The sequence below is a fragment of the Diceros bicornis genome, chromosome 25 (genome assembly GCF_020826845.1).
Source record: "Diceros bicornis minor isolate mBicDic1 chromosome 25, mDicBic1.mat.cur, whole genome shotgun sequence".
In the NCBI taxonomy this organism is placed as follows: domain Eukaryota; kingdom Metazoa; phylum Chordata; class Mammalia; order Perissodactyla; family Rhinocerotidae; genus Diceros; species Diceros bicornis.
The window spans coordinates 42,583,006-42,605,265 of NC_080764.1; the positions used below are offsets into that span (position 1 = coordinate 42,583,006).

General features: G+C 41.5%; 1 protein-coding gene across 3 annotated transcripts in view; it reads left to right on the forward strand.

Moving 5' to 3' along the window:
* The window catches only part of E2F7 (E2F transcription factor 7), a 39,604-nt gene extending 20,335 nt beyond the window's left edge, over positions 1 to 19,269 (forward strand). For all 3 annotated transcript variants that reach the window (XM_058568739.1, XM_058568741.1, XM_058568740.1), the window contains 6 exons: positions 8,040 to 8,225; positions 8,694 to 8,766; positions 10,904 to 11,408; positions 12,824 to 13,079; positions 14,638 to 15,056; positions 16,394 to 19,269. In XM_058568739.1, the coding sequence (XP_058424722.1) occupies positions 8,040 to 8,225; positions 8,694 to 8,766; positions 10,904 to 11,408; positions 12,824 to 13,079; positions 14,638 to 15,056; positions 16,394 to 16,564 (1,610 nt within the window). In that variant the 3' untranslated portion in view covers positions 16,565 to 19,269. The remainder of the gene's footprint in view (positions 1 to 8,039; positions 8,226 to 8,693; positions 8,767 to 10,903; positions 11,409 to 12,823; positions 13,080 to 14,637; positions 15,057 to 16,393) is intronic.
* Positions 19,270 to 22,260: the final 2,991 nt, after the last annotated feature.

A 22,260-nucleotide genomic window follows, 5' to 3' on the forward strand; every position in this document is an offset into this window, starting at 1 on the left:
TAATATCTGAGCAATCAGGCACTGGATCCTCCTGCACCAGCTACTTTACATGTAGCTCTGCTGCCTGGAAAAAAGCCATTAAAGTTATTTTTAAATTACCCTTCCAATTTTGGCATTAGTGGTATAAATTCCTGCCACTTAACCCAGGCGTATAAAAGATGTAGCTCTCTGCCTCACTTGTAACACATTATTCGCTTAGGATCTAGATGAAACCACTTAAAATCGAGTATAACTAATTCAACCAGCATGTGGACTGTGCGCGATTACTGTGCTAAACGCCATGGGATATTGAAAACATATATGACGCAGCCACTTCTGCAGGAAATATACAGCTTTGCCATTTTCTACTCTTCTGCCTTGGCTTCTAGTCTTGTCACCTGTGAGGGCCTCTTCTTTTACTACATAAAAATGTTCTACTCAGTCTTCAAGATCTGGCTCAAATGTCAACTCCTCCATAAAGTGTTCCCTGAGTACCCAGAGCAGAGTGTCTCATCTGAACTACTGCAATTTTGTATTGTGCTATCGTCCTTGCTGATGTGGAGGTTATGCCATAGTCCCTGCTCTACGCCTTGGAGGCCAGACATGGTCTTTATTCATCTTTGATTTCCCCCCAGCACCCAGATCAGTGCCTTACTCACTTTAGTTGGTTAATGAGCTTCTGTTGAAGGTGTCTAATTAGCACACACTTGAAAATTAGAGAATAATTACACACTACAGGTGGTGGAACTGGCTCTGTAGGAGTTCAGAGAGGATATGGGTTAAGTGCTGACGGACCCCGTTAGGTTAGGTTTTGGAGAGAGGGAGAGCTTTGTAGCTGAAGGAACAGATACCTAAGAACGTAGCTGGTTTGTGTTGGAGAGATCAGCACCCTGATTTATTTGGAGGGTAGAAATAAGGAGAAATAAAATGTGCTCAGTTGGGACCGAATTTTGCAAGGCCTCAAAAGTTAAGCCAAGAAATTTGTACTAGATGTAACTGACAGAAGTGACAGCGGTCTTTAGATAAAGAGATTGAAAGAGAGGACGGACTCAAAGGTGGGGGTGTCATTGAGGAAAATAAGGTAGTTGGAGAAATGAGCGGGTGTTGGGAAGTCGAGGAGTTCGTGGATTTGCATAACCAGTGGAAAGCTCTGATCTGATGAAGGAAAGAGGGCTGAGAACCAGATCAGGAACCTCAAAATGAGTTTATTTTCTCTGCCCTTCAGAAACCTGATCCTCTTTCTGTATTCCCTGGTTCCCTTACTGACAACACCATCATCCTCAACCCAGCGGTCATATTTGGAACAAGTTACCTTTGATTCTTTAATTCACTTTCCTTCACTCTGATTAGCAATTCCTCACAGTTCAACTTCATAAATGTCTCTTTCCTCTCCTCCTTTCCCACAATCATGGCCTTTTCTTCCCTTTAACAGCTTTTTTGAGGTATCATGACATAAAATAAATGGAACGTGGTTCAAGTTACAATTTGATAAGTTTTTGCATTGTATGCTCCTGTGAAATAAACGCCACACTCAAGATAATGACCCATCACCCTCCAAAGTCTCCTCCTGTCCCTTCGTGATTCCTTCCTCCTTTCCCCCACCCCCATCCCTGGGGCAACCACGGATCTGCTTTCTTTCACTCTAGATTCATTTGTGTTTCCTAAAATTTTTTATAAGCGAATCATACACAGTCAATGCTCATTATTCACAGATTCCATATTTGCAAATTTACTTGTAACTCCAAAATCAATACTCAAGGCGTTTTCTCAGTCATTCACAGACATGCAAAGAGTGGTGAAAAATTTGAGTTGCCAACACACATGTTCCCAGCTGGGGTCGAACAGGCAATGCTCTGCCTTCTTGTTTCAGCTCTTATACTACAAGCAAGCATCCTTCTCGTGGTCTTTTTAATGCCATGCTTTCGTGTTTTTGTGCTTTGTGTTGGTGATTTTGCTGTTTAAAATGGTTCCCAAGTGTCGTACTGAAGGGCCGTTTAGTGTTTTCTAAGTACAAGAAGGCTGCGATGTGCCTTACAGTAGTCCCCCCTTATCCGCGGGGGAATCGTTCCAAGACCCCCAGTGGATGCCTGAAACCTCAGATAGTACTGAGCCCTATGTATACTATGTATTTTCCTATATGTACAGACCTATGATAAAGTCTAATTTATAAACTAGGCACAGTAAGAGATTAACAACAATAACTAATAATAAAATAAAACAATTATAACAATATACTATTATAAAAGCTACTATAGATCTTAGCAACCACAGCATACAGTTTTTTTTCTTTCCTTATTAAGTTGAGAACTTTCACCTTTTCACTTAAAGGAAGCACTTTACGGCTTCTCTTTGGCAAATCTGAATTGCCAGCATCACTGATCTTGGCCTTTGGGGCCATTATTAAGTAAAATAAGGGCTACTTGAACACAAGCACTGTGATACTGCAACAGTTGATCTGTTAACTGAGATGGCTACTAAGTGACTAATGGGTGGGTGGGTGTCTACAGTGGGGATGTGCTGGACAAAGGGATGATTCACATCCCAGGCACGACAGCATGAGATTTCATACTGCTACTCAGAAGGGCATGCAGTTTAAAACTTATGAGTTGTTTATTTCTGGAGTTCTCCATTTACTATTTTCAGACTGTGGTTGACTTTGGGTAACAAACTGTAGAGGGTGAATCTCTGGGTAAGGGGGGGACTACTGCACAGAGAAAATACATGGGTTAAAGGAGCTTCGTTCAGGCATGAGTTCTAGTGCTGTTGGCTATGAGTTCAATGCTAATGGGTCTGTATGTAGTAAATAAGGTGTCTTTAAACAGAAACACATGTAAAACAAGGTTATGTATTGATCAGAGGCCTGCAGGATCCTAACCCTGTATTTCCTCAGGGAGCAGTGTTTGGCAATTCAGTGTTCATAGTGACTTTATAGAGCATAACTACCATGAATAACAAGAATCGACCGTAGTGTGTATGCTCTTTTTATCAGGCTTCTTTCACTCAGCATAACTATTTTGAGATTAATCGTGTTGTAGTATGTATGTATCAATAGTTTTTTCCTTTTTATTGCTGAGGAGTATTCCATTGTATGGATATATCATTCTTTATTCATTCACTTGATGGACATTAGCATTATTTCCAATTTTTGACTATTACAAATAAAGCTACACTGAATATTCACATACACGTCTTTATACAGTAGAATTCACCAGTGAAGCCATGTGGGCCTGCAATTTTCTGTGTGAGAAGGCTTTTAACAACAGATTCAATTTCTTTAATAGCTTAGGGCTATTATTCAGTTTATTTCTGTTAGTTCCTTTCTTCTACTTTGAGTTCAATTTGCTCTTTTTCTAGTTTCTTATGGTAGAAGTGGAGGTCATTAATTTGAGACCTTTCTTTTTTTCTAATAGACATCTAGTGCTATAAATTTCCCTCAGAGTACTGCTTTATCTCTGTCCCACAAATTTTGATATGTGTGTTTTCATTGTCTTCCAATTTAAAATATTTTGCAATTTCCCTTTAGATTTCTTTGATTGACAAGTTATTTAGATGTGTGTTATATAGTTTCCAAATATCCTGGGATTTTCCAGATATCTTTTTCCTATTGATTCTAATTTCATTCCTTGTGGCCAGAGAACATACTTTATATAACTTGAAACTTTTAAACTTATTGAGGCTTGTTTTATGGTTTATCTCGGTAAATATTCCATGTGCACTTAAAAAGAATGTATATTCTGCTTTGTTGGGTGGAATGTTCTATAAATGACAACTAGGTCAAGTTGGTTGATAGTGTTATCTAATTATTCTATATCTGTATTGATTTTATGTTTACTTGTTCTATCAGTTATTGATAGAGGAATGTTGAAATCTCTGATTATAATTGCAGGTTTGTCTATTTCTTGCAGTTCTGTCAAGTTTTGCTTCATGTATTTGAAGCTGTCATTAGGTGCATAAACATTTAGGATTGATTGCTTTGTCTTCTTAATGAATTGACCCATTTATCATTATGAATGACCCTCTTTATGCCTGACGATATTCTTTGCTCTAAAATTTACTTTATCTGATAGTAATATAGTCACTTCAGCTTTCTTTTGATTAGTTAGCATAGTGTATATTGTTCATCCTTTTGCTTTTAAACTATTGGCCTCTATATTTGAAATGAGTTTCTGATAGGCAGTGTATAGTTAGTTGAGGATTTTTTTTTTTTTTTTCCTAAGGAAGATTTGCCCCGAGCTAACATCCATTGCCAATCTTGCTGTTTGTTTTTTTTTCACTTGAGGAAGATTGTCCCTGAGCTAACATCTGTGCCAATCTTCCTCTATTTTGGAAGATTGTCGCTACCACAGCATCGCTTGACCGGTGGTATAGGTCTGCGCCCAGAATCTGAACCCGTGAACCTGGGCTGCCGAAGTGGAGCATGCAGAACTTTAACCAGTAGGCCATGGGCCGGCCCCTAGTTGAGGCTTTTTTAAATCTAATCTGACAATTTCTGCTTTTTAATTGGGTGTTTAGACCATTTACATTTAATGTGATTATTGATATATTTGGATTTTAGTCTGTCATCTTGCTGTTTGTTTTCAATTTGTCCCATCTGCTCATTGTTACTTTTTACTCTTTTTCTCCCCTCTTTTGGATTTATTAAGTTTTTTTATGCTTCCGTTTTACCTTTATTGGCTTATTAGCTATAACTCTTTGTTATGTTATTTTAATGGCTGCTTTAGAGTTTAAGTATGCACATTTAACTTATCACAGGCTACCTTCAAGTAATATCATACTACTTATATTGTATAAGAACCTTACAATAGCATACTTTCATTTCTCCCTGCCTGATCTTTGTACTATTGTTGCCAAACATGTTTCTGCTCTGTATATTATAAACCCCACAATGCACTGTTATTTTTGCTTTAAGCTTCTGATTGTCCTTTTTTTGTGTGTGTGTGAGGAAGATTAGCCCTGAGCTAACACCTGCTGCCAATCCTCCTCTTTTTGCCGAGGAAGATTGGCCCTGGTCTAACATCTGTGCCCATCTTCCTCTACTTTATATGGGACGCTGCCACAGCATGGCTTGACAAGCAGTGCGTCGGTCCAAGCCTGGGATCCCAACCTGGGAACCCCGGGCCGCTGAAGCGGAATGTGCAAACTTAACCGCTATGCCATCAGGCTGGCCTCTGATTGTCTTTTAAAGGGATTTTAATAAGGGGGAAAAATTGATATTTACCCATGTAGTTACCATTTCCAGTGCTTGTCGTTCCTCTTTGTAGATGCAGGTTTCCATCTGTTATCATTTTTCTTGGCTTAATGGACTTTTTTTAACATTTCTTGTAATGTTGTAACAGGTCTGCCAGTGATGAATTCTTCTAGCTGTTGTATGTCTGAAAATGTCTTTATTTCGCCTTTGTTTTTGAAAGATATTTCTGCTGGGTAAAGGATTCTAGGTTGACGGTTTTTTCTTTCACTACTTTAAAGTTTCTCTGCTGTCTTCTAGCTTGCATTGTTTCTGACAAGAAATCTACCATCATACTGTTCTTCTGTGTGTAATGTGTCTTTATGACCGTTTTTAGGCAATTTGATTATGTGTGCCTTGGTGTACTTTCTTCATGTCTCTTGTACTTGGGTTTGTTGAGCTTCTTGGATCTATGTTAAACTTTTAATCAAATTTGGTAAATTTTCAGCCATTATTTCTTCTGTCCCCACCTCTCCTGACCCTAGTTACACTTATATTTGGCTGCTTGAAGTTGTCCCACAGTTCACTGATGTTTTGTTCATTTCTTTCTGTTTCATTTTGGATAGTATCTATTGCTGTGTCTTAAAGTTTACAGTTTTTTTCTGCAGCATCTAATCTGTCATTAATCTCATCCACATTGTTGTATCTTCATCTCCAACACTGTAGTTTTTATTGCTGGAAGTTTGACTTGGGCTTTTATATTTTCAATGTCTCTACTTGGTCAGTCTTTGCTCTAGTTTCTTGAATTTATGGAATACAATTATAATATTTATTTTAATGTGCTTGTCTACTAATTCTATAATCTATGTCACTTTGGGGACCGTTTCAATTGATTTTTCTCCTTAATGTGTGTTATATTTCCCTGCTTCTTTGTGTACCTGGTAATTTTTTTTTTTTTTGTGAGGAAGATCAGCCCTGAGCTAACATCCATGCTAATCCTCCTCTTTTTTTTTGCTGAGGAAGACCGGCTCTGAGCTAACATCTATTGCCAATCCTCCTCCATTTTTTTCCCCAAAGCCCCATTGGATAGTTGTATGTCATAGTTGCACATCTTTCTAGTTGCTGTATATGGGACGCAGCCTCAGCATGGCCGGAGAAGCGGTGCGTTGGTGCGCGCCTGGGATCCCAACCCGGGCTGCCAGTAGCGGAGTGCGCGCACTTAACCACTAAGCCATGGGAACGGCCTGACCTGGTAATTTTTAATCATATACCAGACACTGAGAATTACATATTGTTAGATGGTAGATATTTCTGTCTTCCTAAGAATGTTCTTGAGCTTTGTTCTGGGATGCAGTGAAGTTATTTGGGAATAGTGATCCTTTCAGGTCTTGCTTTTAAGCTTTTAAGCAGGACCCTATCAGCATTTGGTCTTGAATACATTGCCCCACTACTGAGGCAACACCTTTTTAGTGTTCTAACCAATGACCATGAATTATGAGATTTTTCCCCTCTGGCTGTTGGCCACAGACTATTCCCAGCCATGTAGAAGCTGTAGACACTATTCCTCCTTCTCCTTTGGAGGGGTTTTTCCTCTGGCTTGGGTAGTTTTCTCACATGATGAGTACTCCACGCAATCCTTGAGGGGACGCTCTGCAGATCTCCAGCATTCTCTTTCTGTTCGGCTTCTCTCTCCAGTGCCCTGCAAACTCCAGCTGCCTTGGCTCTCCTGGACTCCCAACTCCATCCTCAACTTGGGGAGACTTCAAGGCTCTGTCTAGGTCCCCTTCTCTGCACCCACGCTGGAAACATTCTCCAGGCAGTAAGCTGAGCATCACAGAGGTCACCTCATGGGAGTCCTGTCTTTAGGGATCACTGTCCTTCATGTCCTGATGTCCGATGTCTTGAGAGCCATTGTTCTATGTGTTTTGTCCAATGTTTTGTTTCAGGAAGGAGGGTAAATATGATCCCTGTTACTGTGTTGACCCGTTTTCTTCATTTTGATTCTGTAATTTCTGGTTTTCTAAAAAGAACATTTGTTGGGTTTTTGTTATAAGAAAATGAAAGCCATAAAGGTGATTTTCTTTTTCAATTTTTGTATGTTTTAGAAAATGTAAATCTAGCTGGGCCTTTCAGTCAGTCTTGTAATTAAAATGTGCATGCTTTAAACTTAGAAAAAGATAGCACAACAGAAAACAGTAGGAATGACTATCTGAGCAACAGAGACTATTTCTATATAGAAATGTAGGCCTGGTTCTATATGGAAAGTTCTGTCCTGACTTCACACAGGCTCTTTAAGCATAAAATGGGCCTCCAGAGCCCAGGCTTCTGTTATCCTCACTGTTCTGTGGTATTTCAGCCATGAGGTTTCTGCTGACCTTCTCCCTTTGGTCACTTAGTAACTCAGCCTCCTACTGCATAAGAAAGAAATAATAAAAAATGATAGAAAATAGAGACTCTTATACTCATTGCCCTAGAGCTATGGCATAGGAGACTGATCTCAATTAATGTTAAAAATCTCAAAATATGCATGTTGGGCTGAGCATGGTTGGGTTTTCCTTTGATATCTCTGCCCAAAGAAAGCATCTGAAATGTCAGGTCTATTCTAATTTGGGTTGAAGAACATCTTGCTCTACTTTTGTTGTAGTTTGGATAATTTTAGAATATATATGGATTCAGTCTCACTTTATAGTTACTCAGTAACTTTAAAAAAAATTGATACATCGAAAGAAATTGGAGTTTGAGACAAAGCTCATAAAATTCCTTTGATTGTCTTAGTTTTTAATTTGTAGTGTAGCTCCATTACAATTATAGGCTCTCAAAGCCATATCTTAAAAAGGCTAAAATTATCCTGAATTATAGCTGTATAATAACACTACCAATTCTCTCATTTATTTAGATGAAGAACGAGTGGATGTTTCTGCATCTGTCTTACCAGAATTGAAAAGAGAAACATATGGCCAGATTCAAGTCTGTGCAAAACAGAGGCTGGCTCGACATGGTTCCTTTAACACAGTTGAGGCTTCTGAGAGGATCCAGAGGAAGGTGAACTCGGAACCCAGCAGCCCTTACAGAGAAGAACCAGGTAACAGCCTTTACTTAATCCACGGAATCTGTCAGTCACCATGTAATTGTAGCCCTGCCCTTGCAGTGACCTTACTCTCTAGGCCATGTCTGTTTTTTCACTTGACTGAAGTGAAATGATTATTGCGGGTGAAAGAGTTGGTGACTTCACATGAACCTGGCCACATGCCTGAAATTGATCCTAGTCAGCCTTGAAGATCAATGGGTCTGCCATGGTTGGCCTGTTGGATGCATCTCAGAAATTCATCAGACTTACAAGCAACACTGGTTTTGTTTTCTTACTAATTCTTGATGAGACCTGAATTCACTGTTAACAGCTAGCTTCTGGAAATTTCTCTCTTTGAATCAAAACCAGAACGGGTTTAAGATAGTCTTATAATCCTGGAGCTGTGAATAAGGCATCCTGCTGTATATCATAGGTGTGTATACATCTTTGCTATATTTGTTAGACCTTCATTATTCTTTTCAGGATCAGGTGGCTACTCCTTAGAAATTGGAAGTCTGGCAGCAGTTTACCGACAGAAAATAGAAGACAATTCACAGTGAGTGGTCTTTAAAAACTCCAAGTGTATTCTTTTCTATTTCCTAGGGTTAACTTTGACTAAATTGAAATGCCACCCATCAAAAGGTAAATTTTGGCAATCTTGCTCATAAGTCAGCCATTTGTTTATTAAGAATGTTATAAGTTTCCCTTTTGTGCCCAACACTGTGCAGGATATAGCATCAGGGACACAAAAGTATGAAAAATTTATCCCCTAAGCTATGAGAGTTTATAGGAAAAAAAATAAAAAGACAAAATACACTGAAAAAAGACAATTCACTGCTAATGTGACCGTGAGAAATGATGCATCAGTCCCATGAATCACTTTGACATTGTCATAGCTAACTTTGTTTATGAACTACCAGGTACTGTTACAAAAGTTTTATTATAGTGACTCATCTAATCATAACAATAGTCTTTTGAGGTTGGTACTGTTATCCTCAGTTTACAGAGAGGAAACTGAAACTCAGAGAGGTTAACTTACTTACCCAAGGTCACAATGCTAATGAGTGACATGGGGAATTCAAACCCAGGCCATCTGACTCAAATTTTGGGTCTGATTTTGAAGGAAATCACATGTCATCAGAGGAAGTGCTGAAGAGGGAACAGGAGAGGTTTTAATGACAGACGTGGGAAGAACCAGATTGAGACGCAGGGTCAGGGAGCGGGGGGACAATACGCTGATGAGTTTAGCGCTGATGATTTGTCCAAAGAGGGTGGTAAAAGGAGATATCATTCATAAGAAGAGCTTGGGGTGTTGGAGGTAAGTAGGTCAAGTTGGCAAAAAGCTTTGAAAGCCAGGTCGAAGAGTTTGGATTTATCAGCCAGACAGGAGAGAACTATTGTAGAGTTACGGGAGACAACCTGCTGGCTGCGTGAAGCAGGTGGGGTTGGGAGTGGAGAGGGCTCCTGATGAGCAGGTCTCAGAGCTGGGTGCTGGCAGTCTTTCTGGTCCACTGTGGTGCAGATCTGAGCCGTGTCAGCTGAAGATGGAAAGAAGTGGAAATCACTGTAAGACAGTGAGGCAGCAAACTCACCAGAGTAGAAAGAGGCATCACAGAGGACACCTGGGTTCAGGCGATGGCGATGTTACTGGTGGAGGTGGGGAGCTTGAAGGTGGAGGCCAGAGGTAGGGTGGTGGGCAGTCTGCTCAGTGCGGGCATGCTGAGTGTCACAGAGCTGAGTCACAGCCGTTCCCCATTCAGAGGGGCCTGGCTGAGAGATTCACTCATCTCTGCAGCCCAGTGGACAACAAGACTGTGGGCAAAATAGGTCTCAGAGATTCCGTCAGAAAGGTGGAGAGAAATCCCTGACCTCTGTTTACTGGTTCTTAAAGGAGTCATAAAAGGATTCTCTTCAATTACTTCCAGAACTATACTAAAAATATGGACATGTTTTTAAACAATATTTGGAAATTTTTCTGTATAGAAGGTCCAGACATTGTTTATAACTCACATATTGATGAGTTATAATTTATTTATACACTTAATTTTGAATGTGTGCTGCCCAGAAATTCTGCAGTAATACTGAGCAGAATGGGACAAGAATGACAGAAAATAATAATTTTGCAGATAAGTTTATTTCCTCACTCACTGCCCACTTCATTTATCTCACCGTGGAGACCAACTAGATGTGTCCTTTAAAGCAAAGTCGGTCCAGTCTCTGTCATCCACCCAGGACCTCCCACGGTGACTGAGTGTGAGGCCCAGCTCAGTGACCTTCAGCAGTGCGCTTAGCCTCTGAGCTTCGGTTTTCCTCCCTAGTAAACTGGGGGGGAGGGATGAGAGTATCTGTAATTATTATGGTATTATGCTAATTATTAGCATCTATATGCCTGGTAATGGGTATGTGCTGGGTAACTGGTAACAGGTGTGGAAAGGCAGGGAGGAGCCAGTATTGGCTCCTCCCCAAGAGCACACCCCACATGGCTCCCCCACCCCTCCCTAACCATCCGTCAGGTTAGACCTGGTCATCTGCCTCTGGGGTCAGCTAATGTGTGCTAGGGGGTGCCCTTTCCTATCAGCCTGAGCAGTATTATCTCACTCGTACTGTGGTCTGTCTCCCTTCAGGAAAGCAGAGTCAGGAGTTGGTAGGATGTGGTAACTTGATGGTGCCCATTATGTTTCTTTTTATTCCAGGGGGAAATCCTTTGCCAGTAAGAAAGTGACACCTCCATCTAGCAGCCTGGACCCTGCTGCTCCTTTCCCTGTCCTCTCTGTTGACTCAGAATATTGTGTGAGTCCTTTGGCCCACCAAGTATTCTCTGTGGCTCAAAGGGACTTGCAGGCCTTCTCCGTGCAGAATGGTCTGAATGGACCAGCAGGCGTTGTCTCACGGGCTTCTGCAGCCTCGGATGTGGAGAGCCTGAAGCCAGCCCTGCTGGCCGGCCAGCCCATGGTGTACGTGCCCTCCACCTCACTGTTCATGCTGTATGGGAGCCTACAGGAGGGACTGTCCTCAGAGTCTGCATCAGAGAGGGACAGCAGAAGCTCGGAAGTCACAGCAGCAGCAGAGCAGTCATCAACACCCTCAGTTCAGAAGCGCCTCAGTGAGGAGAGGAAGCCCCAGGAGGAGGAGGAGCCAGCCACTAAAAGACAAAGTAGGGACTGTGAAGACGGCCCTCTGTCCCTTGTCATGCCCAAGGTAAGGGAGTTTAGGTGGTCATGCTTGGTGACGCTGTTAACCCAGAGCTTCTCCCTAATAAAGACACACAGATATTAATAAGCTACTAGGGCTGGAATATTTCATGTGTCACTTGTATAATTAAGCCCAGGACTGGCTCTCCCAAAAAACTTTGCCATAAAGTAGTACTGTAAAAAAGATAAGTGATTTTTATAAAAGTCACATTTTGCGTAAAATGCTAAAAAGTATAAAGAAAAAAAAACTTACCCATAATCCCACCACACAGAGATAATCACTGTAAACGTGTTTGTGTCAGCCCTCCGTATCCGCAGGGTTGAAGGCCTGTGATGGTTGTGTCTGTATTGAACATGTACAGACTTTTTTCTTGTCATTATTCCCTGAACAATACAGTATAACAATTATTTCCATAGCATTTACATTGCATTAGGTATTATAAGTAATCTAGAGATGATTTAAAGTGGACAGGAGGATGTGCGTCGGTTATATGCAAATACTACACTTTTTTATGGAAGGGCCTTGAGCATCCCCAGATTTTGGTATCTGCAGGGGTCCTGGAACCAATCCCCTGTGGACACCGAGGGACAACTTTCCTTTTTTTTCTTTAACAAGTCGAGATCACTGAAATCATCTTCTTAATCCAGGAGGCACCTAAGTTCCAGAGGCGGGGATGTGGGTGCTGTCTGGCTCTCAGGGTTTCTGTCAGTTCTTGTGGCTGACAGAGATCGCGTTTCTCTAGCTACAAAATGAAAAGAACAAAATTATATGAGCTGTCCACCTCTCCTGCTTAGTGGCCATTCAGAGGTTAATAAGATATGGCCAGTAAAACTCAGAGAAGCACTGTCGTGACAGCAGTTTGTGGTGGGTCAGCTGTGCATAATTCACAGAAATCAGTCCCTTCAGTAAGACCCTTTCTCCTCTATGCCTTTCTCCTGCCAGACTGAATTTTTCTAATTTTGTATATGGCCTGGTATATACAGTACATACAAACTATATACTTTGTATATAATTCTTGCAGAACAGCAGTGAAGGACTGACCAGTATATGTCTTAGATGACCAGGACGGCTTTGGGCCAGCCCCACAATTCTTATCAGGCCCCTAAAAGGCTGCGCCATCAACCCCCTTTGTGTGTTAGCAGCTCAGATATTTCACAGTCTCAACACCATGGCCAGTTTCCCATTGTTAAAATCTCCGTCATCTCTATGCTTGAGAATCACAAGCCTGCAGAAGCACGTGACATGACGCTGAATTTAGACCATTCCTATGAACATGACTGAACACTGATGCACAGTTGGTGTAGCACATGGCCGGGTCTGCCCTTTCTGTTTGTTTGTTAGCTGTGTTGAAGAAGCTGTTATTAAGATTTACTGCTGGGATTTTGACTCACTTTCCTGGTTCCTGGTTTGGTTGTGCTTAGAAACCCTCAGATTCCACAGACATGGCCTCTCCCAAGACCGTGGGTAACGGGGGGTCTGTGCCCCTTGAAGACATTCAGAGAAATGGCCAACTCCCTGCTGGAAAGGAGGTTTTGGGAAAGGCTACAGCAAACTGCTTCGTTTCTTCTGAGTGGGGAAATCCTTCCAGAAATTCAGAGATTGAAAAGCCTTCAAAAGAAAATGAAAGCACCAAAGAGCCCTCTCTGCTGCAGTATCTATATGTGCAGTCGCCGGCCGGTAAGGGTGTCCTCACGTCGTAGAGTCCCTTGGGGGAGTCGGATCGTAAATTGGATTTTTAAATTTCTGTCTACGTCACCTGACACAAGTAGTTCATTGATGAGCTGCTGTGAGTCATTTTACCCTTTGCCCCGAGTTTTCTCCATCTGTGAAATGAAGGTCGAGGCTGCTTTCAGTTTCACCAACCTCAAGGATATTGGGAAAATAATTAAGGAAGGTGATTTTTAGAAAAAATGTGTTAAAGTTTACTTGGTAAAAAAGCACATCAAATTCAAACGATGATTCAACTTTTATAATTCAGCTGAATCTGGCATTGGTTCAGTTGAACAATAGGAACCTATAGGCCACTCGGTGCAGCTGGCCTGCTGATCTCATGAATACCCAGAGTACGGAGCCTGTGCTTGTGGTCGAGTGCCGCCTCTGGAGTGAGAGGGCTGGACTAAAACTACTTAATATCTTCATGAACTTAAGATGAGTGTTCAGCCGTCCTCACTGATAAAACAGCAATAATAATAGCACCTGCCTCATGGGGGTACTGTGAAAATTGAATTAAATTTAATAAGATAATCTAGAGCAATTAGAATGATAGTGCCTGACACTTATAAGACTCAAATGCTGTTACTACTGTGAAATAAAGCTGAAATATAACAGAGACCTAATTTTTAAGATCCACACTGTGTGCATGAAGCTGCTCTTGATGCAAAGAGACTCAAACTGGTTTTCCTCAATTCCTTGTTCGCTTCACAGATTAAGTAGGTGTTTGTTGTTATTCACTTATCTAGAAAACACTCTTTATGCCTTCAAATATTTTTGAGGGTTTATCTAAGCGTAATACTCAGTGTGGTGGATTCACCGAGGAATAAAAGCAGACTCAGGCCTGCTGAAGGAAGACGGCAGCCCGGCACTGGGAATGTTAGCTCTCCTGGGCCCTGGACCCTCTAACACTATGGTGAAGCCCATGGATTCCTCCTCTGGATGTTTGCAAATGCATAGAATTAAATACATAGGATTGAAGCCAATTATATTGAAAAACAGTTAGAAAAATAATTTTCTAAATTATAGTAATAAAAAGATCTGACAGCAAGGCCTCTCGTAATTTCAAAGTTGTGCTGAGCTTAACAGTCTTAAGAAATCTGCCCTAGCCGTCATGTTCTATGAATATATCTGTGCTTTTTATTAGGGACAGAGTCAAGGCACTGTTAATACTGGTGTGACTTGTTGCCTGTGATCTTAACTGAGAGAAATATAAATTTCAGTTAGAAGTTCGTAAAAATAAAGATATAATTTTTCCCATCCAAGTTCACTTTCCTCCTCGATTTGGGTTTAGTGAACTCACGTTCATAAACCCTCTCAGGAGACAGGGCATCCACCAAGTGACCACACAGTAGACGTGGGGTTTCAGTCGTGGGCACTGCTGGGAAGAAGCGGCGTGGGGCTGGGAGAGCACAGAGGGCGTGACCTGGCCAGGCGGGGCTCCCATATGAAGGGCTATGAAGGATGTGAGCGTGAACGGTATGGTCATGTTGTGTTGACTCCCGTTGCTCTGCTTCTGTTTCAGGATTCAATGGTTTCAATGTGCTCTTATCTGGCAGTCAGCACCCCCATGCCGTGGGACCCTCTTCAGGTCAGCTGCCGTCCCTCAGTGTTCCTTGCATGGTCTTACCACCTCCGACGCTGGGCCCTTTTCCTGTTCTCTGTTCTCCCACAATGCCTGGACCAGTGTCCTCTGCCCTTGGCGCTCTCCCAAACTCGGGACCTATGAATTTTGGCCTGCCTGGCCTCGGATCAACAGCTCACCTTCTCATCAGCCCTGCAGCCATGGTTAATCCAAACTCCTCAACACTCCCCTCCACAGACCCTCAGCTTCAGGGTCCACACTCACTTAACCTGAGTCCAGTGATGTCAAGATCACACATCATCCAGCCTGAATCCCCCGTTTACGGGGGACATCCGGTCTCTGCAGTAAAATTACAACAGGTAAGTCCTGAAGTTTCATTCCAATTCGGTACAGGAAGGCTCCTCACTCTGTGATGGGGTGTGCCTGTATTTGATGAGCTTCGATTTTAGTGACATGGCTGTAGGGCAGGGGCCCTCGGTCAAGTTCTCCCCGGCTTCCGCTGTAGACCCAGAGTTATCTGCTTACTTAGAAAGCATGGAGACTTAAGGCAGGAGATCCTCTGCTTTAAAGACAAAAACATTTTTTAGTTGTCAATTTGTTTCTTAAAATTAGAGCAACATATTTTAGGCAAAATCCAGGGGGATTTTTGATGAATGCTGAATATTTGGATGATTTCTCCAAGCTTTCATTTCATTAGGTCAATAAAGGAGACCACCCTGAATTTTAATTGTACAGCTATTGAAACAGTCAAGGGAAATGGAAGTCTTGATACTAACACAAAGATTTTTAGCATTTGTCATTTCTTAAAACGCTGTGTTTAGAAGAGAATGGATATATATATTCAGATAAAATATATACAAATGTACATATATGAATGTATATAATCAATATAAATTAATCAGTACTGTATTTTCCCCCCCAAAATCCATTTATAGTTGAGTCAGTCAGTATTTGTTGAATTCCTATTAGGCATTAGGCATTGTTCAGAGTAATTACTTTCTCTCCCAGAGAAAGAGTTATGTTGTGGCCAAAAATATTTTAGACAAGTTATTCAGAGGCTCAAAAGTTTGCTAGACACTGAAATAAACATGTTAGTTTTTAAACAAGGTGATTGTAACATGACATATGCTTTTTGATCACCAGTTACAGGCCAGGCACTGATCTAGGCAGTGAGGAGGTAACAGTAAACAGGATAATGGCCCCTGCCCTTTTTGGGCACACTGAGGGGATAAATACTTAACATTTAAGGTGAGAGGATAAGTATCAGCAAGTAAACAAAAGAAGCCAAGACACATGCACTTCCTATTTGCCTAGCATGGTCTGAAGTGCTTTATAAATATTATCTCATTTCATTCTTACAGCCCTGTGAGGTTGGTCTTTATCATCCCCTTATATGGATGTCCCCCAGCTGAGGGACACACTGGTTAAGTAGTTTGCCCTCGGTCACACAGCTAGCTATGGCAGGTGCCAGTGCTGTGCTTGTAACCTGTGTGCTAGGCTGCCTTTTTGCACACAAAATAAATCAGTTAATTTCCAGCTGGGATAAGGGTTGTGCAGGAGATAAATCGGGTGAGTGTGAGGAGGGACCGCCTGCGTCACGATCTCAATGACACAGTCGAGAGATGGCTTCCAGGTCAGAGACTGAGAGCAATTTCACTTCACTTCTGTTTTTACTTACGCTTTCTCTCTTTTTTAGTCACCAGCTCCAGTGACCCCCAAGAGCATCCGACGCACACATCGTGAGACATTTTTCAAGACCCCTGGCAGCCTTGGAGACCCTGTCCTTAGGAGAAGAGAAAGAAACCAGTCACGAAACACCAGCTCGGCACAGAGGAGACTCGAAATACCCAGCGGCGGGGCTGACTAACCTGACACTGCCAGGCGGGCTGGGAACAAACCACCCGAATCTCCCCGTGCACGGGTCACGTCCTAGGCGGAATGGAAACCATCGGCGTTCACACGCACCCTTCCTCCCTTTCACCCACTGGTTCTAATGCCAACTTCCCATCATGATGAGTCATCTATTTTCCTGAAAGTAATTATTATTAATTGTGCATTTAATACTAGTTAGAGTCCAGACTGTGCGTGGTGTCACAGTGAAAGCGCTGACTGACTTTTGTGGTTTGATTCAAGAATCCTCTTATTGCTGGAAGTAGATCTGAACAGGCTGTGGGACCCGTGATTTCTCTAAAGGGGGGGCCTGTCTAGCACTTAACCTGGGTGAGCATTCTTGACATGTATTTCTCCTCGCCCTGAGTAGATCTGTGGCGAGAGAAACTTCCTCTCTGCAGTTTAAAAAAGCTACTGCTTCCTTAGGCTTCACCAGGAAGCCAGCTTCAGTTGTGAATCCTATGGTATTATTTATTTTGTTCCTGAAATGGGATTTAGTGCAAAAAGTTTACAACTACAGCAAAACACGTGTTTTTCAGGGTATGACGACTTGAATGTTTATACTTTTTTCCTATAATTTGCCCTGCGCTTACTTTACAACCTAGTAAAAATGTGGATAAATGTATTCGCATGACAGAATGTCAAGACCAAAATAACTGTGAAAGACACACCTGCTCTGATGGACTGTGCTGACCTCTCTAGGCACGAGAACCAAGATGGACTCAGCAGCTGAGCGGCTGCCTCTCTGGTAGCTGTGTGAGCGATGAGGTTTCAGTGTTCATGTGCAGTCTCCTTCACTACATGGCCCTGTGGTGTTTTATTTAAATGTTGACTGGAGAGTATCAGGTATGGGTGCCTTCTAACAATTGCTGTTTATTGAATAAATCAGGATGGTAGAAAGTAATTATATGGAAAACCAGAACCTGGATGGGACTTTTCAGTGGAATTCTGAAGAGTAACGGTGTAGAAATTGATATAGGACAATAGGTGATTCTTTTATTTTTTCCTTTACTTTTTTTCTTCATGTTCAGAAGGGTAAGAGGGAAAATGGACACATTATGTTCAGTATCCAAGAGTATTCAAACCAGAGTTACTTTTCAGACTACTTCTGAAAAATAAGAATGGTGAGTGCAGGGGTTCATTGTTCTAGCATGAACGCAGTATCCCTTAGTTAAATCGTATTACTTTAGGGTTTCCTGAAGTAGCAGACAGATCTTTGTATTCCTAGATTTATTGATATTTACCTCATTCTCTTCTCTTCGTAATTAATGGCTTCCTCCCTCCCTTCCTTTCTTTATTCCTTTCTCTTTTTTTAAACTTCTATCTTAGATTTGGAATCTTGGTGTAGGGTTTTATTTTATTTTTATTTTTGGACCCAATAAAATGTTTTATGAAAGAATAAAAATATTAATTTAAGAGACTCTGGGAGTCTGAGTAAGGTAGCTTTATATTAACTACAGGAAAATCTTAGCCTTATTACCCCCACAAGATTTTTGAAAACTTGAGGTAGGTAGCCAGATTAAATAAATTTGCTATTATATAAAATTTTTATCAACACTAAACTTTTAAAGTTTAGAATATGGTATTTTTTCCCTTTTTCACAATCTCTAGAGTTAGATAAAAATATGATTCTAATCGTCAACAGTTGCATGGTAATGATTACCCTGAAGTAATATGATAGGTTCCCTATCAAAACAAATAAAAATATGCCTTTTTCGGGTAGATTACAGGACACACAGCATATAGATCTGCACAGGGTATGTGGATTTTAAATACACCATGCTTAAGACCTTCCACAAAATAATTCCACTTGAGAGGTCTACATTTAGATGTACACACAAACTGATTTCCCCTCCTCGTTCTTGGATGCTCGCCACTTATTACTTTAACTTCTTTGCTATCTTTTTTAAATTCTGTCCATGATATGACTACATAAACCTCAGAGAATTCCCAGTTCTTGAGGAGTGTTAAATAAAGCAACCCCATAGAGGAGACTGCTATGACTGTGACCATACTTAGCAATAGAAAACGGAGAACAAACTCCTGTGTTCAGAACCCACTTCTTAACGTGGCTGTGTGATCCGTAAAGGTGGAAGAGGGAAGCAGCGGTCGCTTCAGGCAGGAAGTGAACCCGCTGCCCATAGAGCAGCTGACCGTGGGGAAGCCGCTGAGCGGGGTGTGGGTGCTCGTGCGGGAAGACGTGGTGGCGTTGTGAGTTGATCACTGTGTAATTTAGTAGAAGAAAACAATTGCTGCTGATCCTGCTAAGGAACTGCAGCTGTGAGTTGGCACTGAGGGAGGCGTGTGCCCTACACTGTCCAGGGTTTGTGAAACCCTTTCATGCTGGTACAAGAGTTGGGGGTATAACTTTTATACTTGAATCTACCTACCAAGTTTACATTTCTCAATTCCTTTTTATAAGGTGCTATTTCTGTATTTAAATAACTTTTTTTTTTCAATGTAAAGCTGCTTTCTGCTTCTCCTATTGCACTGCTAGTTTTATGTAGGTTGTAATTTTATTGCTGCATACTGCTTTTTTCCTATTATTTAGTTCTGCTCTTTTTTTCTAATGGCTATATTATCTATAGCTGTCTACTTGTAACTTTACTGTGTGTAAACTGATTTTTTTCTTTTAGAAAAATATTAAGCTTTATAAAATAGCAATAAAAACTAATTCATTTAATAAGACAGTTGTGTTTGTTGGTGGACTATCTGTGTTTCAATAAAACTGTTAAGAGTTGCAGCGCAGCCAACCAGACCCTCAAGCCCAAGTCAGGTCTTTTTGCCGAGACCTTCCAGTGGTTCCTAACATTTACTGTTATCAGGAGTCCATGAGGGCTTGGGAGGGTTGAGAGACTATGCTATTGAGCTTCTGATTTCTGAGTGAGAATCTCTGGAGGTTTGGAGCTTCCAGATGATTCTGATACTTATCCAATATAAGAATCACAGGTGAATGCAGACCACCTCCCCGACTTCTCTTGATGTCTGCAAGGTGAAATGCTTCTCAGTCTAGCCGATGCCCACCTTTAGTCCAAAGCCAAATTCTATTGTTAACCCTCACCTTTAAATGAACCTCCAAGCAGACTGGATCTGATTTACTTGGCTCATTGTATCTCCAGGTCAATTATGTTGCACTGTTGTCAAGTCTCCCCTGCTAACTTGTGAGGTGCTAGGGAAAACCTTGAAACCTCAATATCAAGCCCTGTGCTTGGTACCCAGTAGAAGCCCCCAAAATGGTGAAGGGAGGAACTGTAGGACCCCCACAGCAGGGCTGCCTCTTTGCCGGCATTCAGTTAAATTCAGCTTTGCCTCCCTTGTTTTATTGTGACCTCTTCTTTCCTACACATCTCTTCTTGTCCCAGTCTCTAGCCTTCCTTCTCAGAAGACATATATAAAACCATATATAAACTAACCCAGGGTAAATTTGCTTCTACACACACCAGGATTAGGATTTTACTAGCATATATTTAGGGGCATGTTACATTATAACAGGGTTGTGCTGTATTGCAGGCATCTACCAATGTCTTCTCACATGTGTCCCATCTTTGTTCTCTCTAGTGGTGTAAACCATGCTCTGGACAAGCAGACTCATGGGATAATCATGAAAGCAACTTGGTTTTGCCTCCCTGTGTCTCTTTAAGCCTGGTCAATGGGGGTAACACACTGGCTCTTGGATGAACATTAGATTAGGTGCTGTGACTTATCTGGTGACTGTAAGTAATAGAAGTTCTATAGTCATTTTAAGTTACAAAGAAGTCTCAATTCATTTTGTGGAATGAGCATTTAAAACTTCACCACCTGGGGCTCACTTAAGATGAGAAAGGAGGGCGTGCTCCTTTGCCTCTGCTGAGCATTTCTCCCTCCTCAGTGTGCTTGCCTAGATTTCCAACCCCAGCAAGGTCAAAGCAGGGCGGTGGGAAAGGCAGCAGGATATCCACGGTTTAACAGGCACCGCCATAAGCAGGCTTCTCATACCGTGGGACTGGCCGTTGTTTGAGCTGTGTCTATGGACAGTCCTTCAGAGGCCTCGGGTGGAAACATTTGCCTGAACTTCCTGTGATGCAAGCAGTGCATTTTCCTCCAGCTGCTATTCACCCTCAGTTTCTGGTTCTCCTGCAGTCCACTCCACACAGACCCTTGGGCGGGATTTAGAACAAGTCCAGGCTGGCTCTCTCTGCCACAAGCCCAAATCCAGTGCCCTTTGCCCTGATTCTTGGAAAGAAGGCCCAGCCAAACTCCCAGAAGCCTCTCCCTCCCTCCTATGCCAAAGCTGCTAGCCCACCCACAACCCCAGGTCCCCCAGGCCAGAGTCATGCACAGGAACACTCTCCAACTGCAGGCAAGAGGTGAGGCAAGCAACACCCCCCTCACCTCCCCTTAGTGGCTCTAGGGAGGCAGAGGAGGGGAACCACAGCATAACTGTCCAAAGAAATCTCCACAAAATCCATTTCTATTTCCATTCACTCAACCCTTTCAAGGCTCTTTCAAGGCTTTGTGGGTGAAGGGATTCCATGGCTGTGCGACTGCTGAGCAAACCTCCTGTATCCATTCTTTGGAATGCAGCATTTACTATAATTTAGCGTTGCAGCCAAGCTCACCATTTAACATACAGTTAAAACAGTTATAAATTTCTGTTGTCCAAGATTTGCGTTTTCCTAGGTGATTGTTATGGCACTTAATATCTCACCCTTATAAAAGTAATTTTTGATAGCTATTAATTTGTTTTTAGTGTTAAGATCGGTTTGATTAGTTTGATGTCTTTCTATCTTGAAAATGCTTCTGAAATTAAGAAATCATACTTAAAGCTAAATTTTCTAAAGTTTTCTTCTTTTCATTCTCTCATATCTAAATTCTTTTTTGTAAATAGCCCATCGGCAGTCTTCAGTTTGATTGGCTCTTCTATACAAGCATCCAGTCTTTCCCCAACTGGGCCCTGAAGAACTCAATTGTTAATAGATATTCAGAGTCAAATAAAAGTGGGTAATCCTGGTAAAAGAAAATTAAACAGCTATTTTTTTTTTTACTACAGGATTTATTAGAGAGTTAAATTTGCAAGAGGAAATATAGTATACATACAAATTTTTTTAAACCGATTTGATAGCAGGACCATTTTTTTCTTAAAGCATCTTACAAGAATAGGGTTCGGCAGAAGGTCCTTTGAGAAGCAATGAATTAATCCACCAAACAACCCTCCAAAACTTTCTTAGTCTTCACTGATAAGAAAAATGATATTAGCTTCTTAAGGTCAAAAACCATAGATGATTTCTAACTGTATTTACAATGCCTGCCACAAAATGTGCACCCAATAAAAAATTGGGAAGATCAATGGGTAGATGAGTTACCACAAATAATTAAAAAAAAAAAAAAAAAACTTACAGGATTTTTTCACTGAATGGTTCTAGATACATACTAGTTATTAGTTATTTAATAAATAATTGTGGTATAGCTTGTTTTTTTGGTTTTTGTTTTTTTTAGTTTAGAAGAATGGCCTCGACCATACCACCAAAGCTTATAAAATAAATTGAATTGTATCAATCCTGCTTTTACCCCTTCAGTGGCATCCCATGCAGCATTTTCCTGACTCTGTTAGCATGCCTTTCCAGTCCCTCCACTGTCTGGCCCTGACTTGCCTTCCCAGCTCTGCTAGTTACTGTGTGTTGCCCCTCAGCATTC